General features: G+C 44.3%; 1 protein-coding gene across 1 annotated transcript in view; it reads right to left on the reverse strand.

The window, feature by feature from the left end:
- Positions 1 to 7,489, reverse strand: part of LOC310794553 (actin remodeling regulator NHS-like) — a gene marked incomplete at both ends in the record, with an annotated part of 56,498 nt that extends 49,009 nt beyond the window's left edge. Inside the window, one exon of the mRNA XM_083656523.1 lies at positions 7,210 to 7,489. Within this exon, the coding sequence (XP_083512649.1) occupies positions 7,210 to 7,489 (280 nt within the window). The remainder of the gene's footprint in view (positions 1 to 7,209) is intronic.
- Positions 7,490 to 10,000: the final 2,511 nt, after the last annotated feature.

Below are 10,000 nucleotides of genomic sequence, written 5' to 3' on the forward strand. Positions count from 1 at the left end.
CTCGCTACCAGATGGCCAGATTGTGACCGTGCACTTCCACCAGTAGCCTACTGTAACACCATCACCCACAATTATAGCTACTAATTTGATGAAAAGGGACTGGTAATCAAAGTTTATTATACCAACATTTCTATTTTTCATATTCAAATTTAGTAATTATTCCATTCGAGATGACACCAGAAACTTTGCTCTAGCTTTAAAACAGCACATTTGATCATAGTTCACAGTTTGTCTCACGTTAGCTAGCTAACTTTGGCTAATGCTTGTCGTAACGTTAGTTAACGCTAATGTTTCCATTTCGGTTGTTAGCTAGCAAATGGCTAACTAGCTGTCATATACTGATTACGTCACTAGCAGGAGATGACAGTAAACACTACCGCAAGGCACTCTGGGTATTGTGGTGCGGAGCTACCGTTTGCGAGGCTAGGAGCTAGCTAGCTACCATTTGTTTTCTCTGTTTTCTCATAACATTAGTGGGGTATTAGTGGGGTATACGCTAAATATACCACAGCTATGAGCCAATCAGATTGTTTGATTTGAGAGAGCCGTTTTATAAGCTACCATTGATCATGTCTGTTAACTTGTTTATTACAGCTCTGTTGAATCTGTTCTCACATGTTATACCTGGTTTGGCATAATTGCAATGCGCTCTCGTGCATGAGAACATGAGTAGCCAGATAGATCAAATACGCAGGAAGATTACCGGCATGAGCCCACTTACTGCTGAAATCAACTTAGTGAAATCATGTGGCATGTGGTGAGGAAGGCCAATGCCCTGGTCAGCCCCTTAGCAGGCTGTTCAAGATGCCCCCGAGAATATTTCTTTCTTTTCTGTGAGAGAATCGTCTTTACTTTGAGTGCAGACATTGCCTTCTGTCACTGGCTATAGAGAGCCAAAGTGAACGTCACTTCCTGCTTCAGCACTGTACCAGAGATTTTCATCCGCCATTTATTTTCCCATAGACATTTTGTAAAATGCGTATAAAAATAGTTTTACTTGTTCAAATCAAACGGTTCAGATATATTTAGAAACATGAGAGATCACATAACATTTCACTCGGACCAAAATGTAAAACAATGCGGGTTTAAAGAGAATATTTTTTCAATGTTTTTTTTTAAGTTTTGGACTGAGTGAAATGTTCTATGGTCTCTCCTGATTCTAAATATATCTGAACCGTTTGGTTTGACCAAGTACAACTCTTTTTATAAGCATTTTACGAAATGTCTATGGGAAAATAAATTGCAGAAGAAAATATCTGATACAGTGCTGAAGCAGGAAGTGACGTTCACTTTGCCTCTCTATCCACTTTATTTTTGAATGCCCCGCTGTAAAATAATTATGGGTTGTTGCAGCTTGCCATTTCCTCGTTATTAACGACTCATTAAAACTCCACGCTGGGAGGTTCTGCACTCATTGCAGCTTGCGCATTTTGAGGAAATGTGCAAGCTGCAACAATCAAGTCATGTTAACCCCCCCCCCCCCCCCTCCCAGCGTGGAGTTTTAACGAGTCATTAAAACTCCGATGCTGGGGGAGGGGGAGTGGTAGTTGCTTGTCACAATAAATAAGACTGGTTTGACGATTTATTTGAGGGAACGTAATAATTTTAACACATTGAGTGCCAGCCATTTTTTCAATCCTGTATGTAAGTTGTGCCAGGTTTTTTTTTGAGGATCTGGCTCATTTTACAAGAGCGAGGATTATTTTCTGTTAAGAATTCGTGAACACCAATCATCTAAAAATAACTAATAGAATTGTGTGCTTTCTCTGTCTAAAAGAGTTAGTTTGCAGAGTTAGTAGTTATGTAGATATTAGCCGTTGAGTACAGCATGGTTTCAGAGATTTTCAGAGAGTTTGGAGATAAATGGATTTTAGAACCACCTCACGTGCCTGTGATTATGGGTGCCCTTGTCTCCCACTCTGTGCGCTCTCTCTCTCTCTCTCTCTCTCTCTCTCTCTCTCTCTCTCTCTCCTCTCTCTCTCTCTCTCTCTCTCTCTCTCTCTCTCTCTCTCTCTCTCTCTCTCTCTCTCTCTCTCTCTCTCTCTCTCTCGAGAGAGAGAGAAGAGAGAGAGAGAGAGAGAGATGAGAGAGAGAGAGAGAGAGAGAAGAGAGAGAGAGAGAGAGAGAGAGAGAGAGGAGAGAGAGAGAGGGAGAGAGCGAGAGGGGAGGGAGAGTTGCTTCAACTCCTCCCTCCGTGGGCGTTCTTCTTGGCTGCAGCGGCCGTCACAAGCTTGTCACCAGTCTCAGTGCTTTGCTGCTGTCCTGTGCCTGTGGCTGCGCGGCCCGCTGTTTGAGGAAGTCGGGATGGACTCGCTCGCTTCTTGGAGTTTTGGTTGAGAGAAGCTTTTGCGATTCTGGTCATATTTATGCTGCGTGTTTCAAAGTGTGTTCCACCTGTAATCTATTATGTAAATTTGCAATCCCGCATCGCCAGCAATCAGGCGCGAAAACGAAAGCGTTTTCCCCCCATCCATTTTCATGAGAATGGCTGGGGTGAGAATGGCGTGACAAGTTAAAAAAATGCTTGCCTTCCTCTAGTCAGGAGAGCACTGTCGCCACTTAGTGGTCGGTAAAATAGATTATACACATTCTCTTGCTCCAATAGTGATCTCGAAGATGTAAAAGTTGTTGATTGATGTCCCACCGTCAAAAAAAAAAAAAGTTTATGTAAGACGAGATATCTCGGCTCTGGCACTCAAGCGTTGGATTATGTAAGACGAGATATCTCGGCTATGGCACTTAACGTGTTAACTATCACATCCGCTGTTTCTGTTGCTCTTTGAGCAACTCTGGATATTTATCGACGAGATTTTTGCCAAGCTGGACCTGATTAGTGATTTGCTCCATTCGCCTGCAGCTTTGAAACTTTACAGACGGGTGTCAAGCTGTCAGCAACAAGGCTGGGAGGATTACACAGGAAGAAGCACCCATAAGGCATCATGGCAGCTAGAAATAAGGTGGATAGTCAAATGCTCTAATGTCTGCCATTAACTTCACTGCATTTAACGCTGTAGAGACTGAATGCATGTAGTTCAAGATCAACCTAATTTAGCACCATACTGACTTACTTGATCAAATCTTAATACACTCTACACCTGCGTTGTGATTGACAATATCTCTCTCTCTCTCTCTCTCTCTCTCTCTGTGTGTCTGTGTGTGTGTGTGTGTGTGTGTGTCAGAGAGATTGCAAGCAAATATTTAGTTCCTTGTGGTTATTATTGGCATTTTTAAGAGCAAGAGTAATGATAATGGTGCGTTCAACATCGTCGTCCTAAAAGCACAATCGTTGTCTTTGTCAACATGCGTTCTTGTGTCCTCCATAATGTGTCTGATGTAGGCTGATACTAAACTATTCCAAAATAAAAGAAGGCAAAGCTAGGATGGATAAAGATCCCAGAAGTTAACTTTCCGATTGAAGTTTATTCACAGCAGCCATTTTTTTGTGTCTAAAAGCTAGTGTAAACACAAGTGCAACCAAAACATTAATGAGGGTTTCCAACTTCCAATCCAAATAGGTGTTCCAGTGCTGGGGCCCTCATAAATGTTTTGGTTGCACCTGTGTTTTCCCTGCTTTTTAGACACAAAACGGCTGCTGTGAAAAAGGCCCACGGAAGATGGCTACTTGACCGACGAGAACATATGCAACCATACATTCATTATGAAGATGCATCACATCCAAGCAAAACCGGTTGAACCAGCAGGGGAAAATGAACAGCTGTGTCTTAACTCATTGAGTGCCAGCCAATTTTGGAGAACGGACGCTCCCAGTGCCAGAGTTTCAGAGCGTTTTCAGTGATTTCTCGAGGCCCACAGAATATTGTGTGATATTACTATGTAAACACCGAACACGCCCAAAGAACGATGAGACTCTCTTCTATCATCAGCAAAAAAAAGTTTATTGATATAATTTTCCGTTCTTTAGTTATCAGCCGGAGAAGATAGGTTGATTTCACCAAAAACAGACGTTTCCATCTAGAAGCTGAGATAATGAGCCTTTTGTGAAATGAAGCATTTCAAGCAAATCACTGACTCTGAAGCTAATATTTTCTGACCTGAAACATCTGAACAGTAATTTCCTTCAATAAACAGCACCCCCACCCCCCTCAACTCCAAACTCCTCCTCCGTGGGAGTGTCTCTGGTGGCTCTGCTCCCTCTGCTGCATGTGTCAGGCGAGTCTCTGCTGCCTGCTATGGCAGGCTCTGCTGCCTGCGGATCCACATTCGGATGGCGGCCGCTCGTCGGGGGAGTCTGGATCGGGCTTGCTGAGTTCGTCTGCGTTTCTGGGGTTTCGGTTGTGAGCTGGGATGAAGCTGCGTCCGATTCTAGGCTTTCTGCTGCGCGTTTCAAAGTGCCTGCACCCAGAGTCTATTTTTGGAGCGCTCCGCCTTGTGCGCCGGCTCCCAGCGCGACACCGAAAAGCCAAACCATTCTCATGAGAATGGTTTGGCTTTGGTTTTCTTTTCTGGCGGCTAATCGTGTGGAGAAACTATGCAGCAGAGACAGAGGGGCTCAGTTGTGGGAGCGGATTGGCTGCTGTTTGCAGCTAACGTTAGCTCCAGCCAGAGCAATCTTTGCTGCTCTGGCTCATGCATCGGTTTCTCTTTCATCATGGCTTTTTCTGCTGTTTTTCCTCAACTTTCTCTAATCTGGAGAGCACTGTCGCCACCTAATGGGTCCGTAAAATAGGTTATACACCTTCAATAGCTACAATATTTTTTACAGGAGATGCATGAGGCTATGATCCACGTCCCACCGTCAAAAAACGCATTTGACGCCGATCGACGTCATTGGCACTCTACGTTACTATTTGATTTGACGCCGATCGACGTCATTGGCACTCAATGAGTTAATTGATCATCGTGCACAGACACAACGTCAAGCACACAGCCCATCTCACAACTCGTGCTTCTTTGTGCTCAGATTTGTCAGAAGATCCTTCTCTCCCACACTTTCTGAGAAGATCCTTCTCTCACACACTTTCTGAGAAGATCCTTCTCTCCCACACGTTCTGAGAAGATCCTTCTCTCTCTAACACTTTCTGAGAAGATCCTTCTCTCTCCCACACGTTCTGAGAAGATCCTTCTCTCACACACTTTTTAAGAAGATCCTTCTCTCCCACACGTTCTGAGAAGATCCTTCTCGCACACACTTTTTAAGAAGATCCTTCTCTCCAACACTTTCTGAGAAGATCCTTCTCTCCAACACTTTCTGAGAAGATCCTTCTCTCTCACACTTTCTGAGAAGATCCTTCTCTCTCACACTTTCTGAGAAGATCCTTCTCTCCCACACTTTCTGAGAAGATCCTTCTCTCACACACTTTCTGAGAAGATCCTTCTCTCCAACACTTTCTGAGAAGATCCTAGCTTGTGCTTAGCATCATTCTCTGATATTTGATTGGCTTCAGCTCAGCCTCAGAGCATAATGAATATGGCAGAAGCCAGTAGCCACACAACAAACCGATATTACAGCTTTTTTTTAGCACTGTTCCATGCCTGTGCGTCTAGCAAAATTCCACCACAATGCACAGTAGGCCTATATGACAGACAGGTTCATCAGTAGGCCTATATGACAGACAGGTTAATCAGTAGGCCTATATGACAGACAGGTTCATCAGTATGCCTATATGACAGAGACAGGTTCATGGGTTTAGGGGTGTTGGCAGGGTAAGGGGCTCAGGTAATGTTCAGTGTGTGTGTGAGAGAGAGAGAGAGAGAGAGAGAGAGAGAGAGAGAGAGAGAGAGAGAGAGAGAGAGAGAGAGAGAGAGAGAGACAGACAGACACCCAGGTTGTGTTGGGAGAGTGTTGGCATGTTTGTTTGTAACAGGCAGTTGTGGGAGTGGAGTGAGGACTTCAGTGTAGAAAAGATTCAAATGACTTTCCCTGTCTGGTATTTATAGATGTGCAGCAACAGCAGCAGCAGCAGCAAGCAGCAGAGGGAAAGAAATGCTTCACACAATTTATTTCTCCAAGGCCCTCATCACAGACTCATTCATGATTTACAGCCAAAAGAGTCAACAGAGCAATATAAGGCAATCTGAGTGTTTGAATGCAGACATATAGCCTGCATCACATGACACATGCGCTGGGGGGAGGGGGAGGGGCTATTTTGTTTGTGTGTAATACTGTGATGTGTTCATGACTGTGTATCAGTCCTAAAGAGGCAGTTCTGAGTTCACTTCACAGTTAGACTATAGCAGTTTAAGGCACAACACATATGATTGTCCCAGATTATGAGTAGCCTAATCTACAGGAATATAATCAGCCAGCTTGATTCCCACTAGACAGAATTGGACTAAAATCACTAAATAGATGTCTGACATCAGGAGAACCCTTCCTGAAGGGACTGAAATGAATGTAGCACATACATAACATGTAGCTGCAGTGTTACACTGTATTGCATGTTCTTTTATTGATGCCAGTCAGTCTATTCTTCCTGTGATCCATGCACAGACTTCATAACTGTCGACGATAGAGTCTCACTATCATCTAACTGTTAAATGAATAGGCTGCACACTAATTTCAGCGATATTACAATATCCTGATGATCCATTTCATATTTACCCTGCAAAATGGACATCTGGATTCATTATTGATGCTGTTGGTGCCGCTGTGGAAGGGTGGGTTTGGCGCACGGCGAGTCGCCTGTGTGTGCAAGCCTCAACACATCATAGCGCACAGACACTCGACTCGACACACCGCACAATTCACATTCAAATCCTCAATGACCACCAACCACTGATGAAGGCGGCTTGGTAGCCCAAAACAGCGCCGATGCTTCAGGTGTGCGCTACCCGCAGTAAACGAGACTGCGATGCTGAGCCAATGCAGCGGCAACACACGCCCCTCCGTGCTGTAGCACGTCGACGGACACATCCAAGTCTCAAAAGCCACCTGGAACCACTGGGACCAAATGAATGAGCGGTGACCACATCCCGATCCTCCTGCGCTATGGAAATAAATCACCATGCGCGTCTACTTCATGGTCAAATGTGCAAAATGCATTCGTGTGACACATTTCAATTGGAGATGAGAGCGCGTCCGCGTCCACGGCGGGCGTGCGACGTGCGTGCAGGGTAAAAATACATAGTGAGGTGGGCGCCCTTCTAAACTTGAACGCCCATATTGAACGAATACAAATCACACATTGCTTAGTTGTAAATCACCATGCAGGATTTTTTTTCCCAACACTCGTATGATGGGATACTTACGCACTGCCTCCTTTTTAGGGTCTAGGGCACCGGCGGTCTGCTGTATCTGGCCTATCTTGTTCTGGAGGACCCAGACCCGCTGGTTGGTGCTAATAATGTCGTTTTCCAGCTCCTGAAATAAGGAGCAGGCGTGCCGGGCCAGGTCGGACAGCTGTCGCAAGGTCCGGGACAGAACCACGTTACTGATGGCACACAGGTCCTCGAAAAGCACACCTTCATCACTGGGGATCTGGTGCCTGCACAGAAGCTGCGGCTCCACAATCCTTTTGGCGAATGGCATTTTGCACGCCAGAAATAACAAGAACAAGCCAAGTGTAAATTCCCACTCCCTAGAAAAAGGAAAGGGGGGAGAAAGGACAGCATCCAAATATATATCCAGGAGGAGAAGCGATGGTTCAGGCCGAGCGCGCGTTATCCCCGGGCGTCAATCCAAAGTTCCCAGGTTCTCCTTGAGACCCTTCATCCTGCTGCTGGTTTCTGTGATCACTCACGTTTCCTCTCTCTCTCTCTCTCTCTCTCACACACACACACACACACAGTCACACACACAGGCACACACACGCGTACATGCAGGAGACAGCAAAGCCCAGGTCAGTGGTGGGAGGATGCGTGTTGAGTCTGGGATCATGGGTTGCCTCCGTCCCAGTGTCAAGCGAGCGGCCAGCCAGAATGAAAAAAGAACATCCGGTGGCTTAAAATCTTTCAAAAATAAAGAACCCATATCTGGACATAATAATAATAATAATAATAATAATAATAATAATAATAATAATAATAATAATAATAATAATAATAACAATAACAGCAACAACAATAATAATAGCAACAACAACAACAACAACAACAATAAAACACAAATAAATAAATAAATAAATAAATAAATAAATATATACATACATACTGTAGCGATCCTGGGTCGCTAAGGATAAGAGCAAGCACGTGAGCCTAAGCTAAAGGGATTGTCCCTTTGGCTTGATGGTTAACGTGTTGGGCTTGTAAGCTGGAGACCCGGGTTTGCGCACAGGCCTCGCCTGTGCCGTTACATTGGTGTCAGAAGTGGGATGGGATGGCCGCGCGGTCATCGGAAGGCAGCCCGGATGGGATGCGTGAGGGAGCTGAAAGCGTCCGCCAGTTGCTGCACCAAGCTGGTAAGGCAGGGAGTAAGCTGAAGCGCAGGGGCTGCGCTTCCCACAGGAGGAGGTAGTGTAGCGATCCTGGGTCGCTAAGGATAAGAGCAAGCACGTGAGCCTAAGCTAAAGGGATTGTCCCTTTAGCTTGATGGTTAACGTGTTGGGCTTGTAAGCTGGAGACCCGGGTTCGCGCACAGGCCTCGCCTGTGCCGTTACAATACATACATAGGCTACATACATACATACACACATACATACATACATACATACATAGGCTACATACATACATACATACATACATATATAGGCTACTGTACATACATAGGCTACATACATAAATAGAAAACTACGCAGAGAATAGCTATGAGAGAGCCCATCATAATATATCGTATAGCCTAGCATAGTAGGCTACCAGACAACCTACAGTATATTGGGGAGAAAGGAAAGAATCAAACAAAAACAAAACAAACATTTGAAAAAAAGAGTGGCAAGACTGTTCCAAAAGGGCAATTGATGTATGGCGAGCACATCATTTTATTTTGAAGATCGCTCCACTTCCTGGCTCATTCTGCCTTTTTCTATTGATATTGACGCAGCTTGGCTCAGTGGCCTGGGAACAGAGTACAGGTTGAGAGGGCTGAGGGGAAAGAAAGACTGAGACAAAACCCGGAGAGGTGGAGGTGTGTTTCTGGATCGGGAATAAGCATGAAAAAGGAACAATATTTCCTACCTGGTCTGGTCACCCCAAACATTTTCCTGTCAAGGGACCCGACTGACCAAGGACTCCCTGACTTTATTATTAGCACATCATTTGTAATTTGTCTGCACTGGTGAGGTACCACTGAGGAAAATAAAGCTATAGTCATTCTTAAACATTCTCTCCTCATTGCTGGTGAATCAAGTAACAGCCTAGCAAAATTATAGTAGCCTACATACAGTAGGCTATACATAGCCTACATAGGCTACATAGCCTACATAGGCTACATACATAGGCTACATACATATACATACATACAGTAGTTTAATGCAATACAATGGAATGCGATACAGTAGAATATAATAATCTAACACAGTTCATTCGATGTAGCCTAGCTTCATCAGCACTGAGGCTCCAAGCCACATTACATAGAAGCTTGAAGATACTCAGAAAATGCCACCTATAGCGAGAATCTATAGCTAACCTGAGTCCAACGAACAGATTTTTCTGGACATTTGTTCATTTTTGCTGAATGTGAGTTTCCAGGATGCTAAGCCTGGCTGTTGTCTGTTTCATTCACAGTGATCAGGCTGTATAGCCTCCAGGCTTGGTCTGTAGCTATAGAAATGTCTGCAGTAGACTTGCTGTTCCAGCAAATTTGAGGCACCACAAATTGACAGTAGCCTATCATGGGCCTCACTCAGAGTTACCAAAAGTGAAAAAGTTGTAAAATGTCCCATTTGTACAGCACACCCAACATTGCACTCTGCAGTTATCATTTGCAAATTTGAAACCAGGAAAATTGAAGATAACAATTTTAATATTGAATGCCTTTACCATATTTATATATTTTTTATTATCATATAGCTTGACCATTTTGCTGATCATGCTGTCAAATCCCTCAATGATTCAAAGCTTGATGAGACCATGTTGAGACATTTTTATCCCCAGTGCCGAACAATTA

The sequence above is a fragment of the Poromitra crassiceps genome (genome assembly GCF_964638095.1).
Source record: "Poromitra crassiceps genome assembly, chromosome: 20".
Taxonomy (NCBI): domain Eukaryota; kingdom Metazoa; phylum Chordata; class Actinopteri; order Beryciformes; family Melamphaidae; genus Poromitra; species Poromitra crassiceps.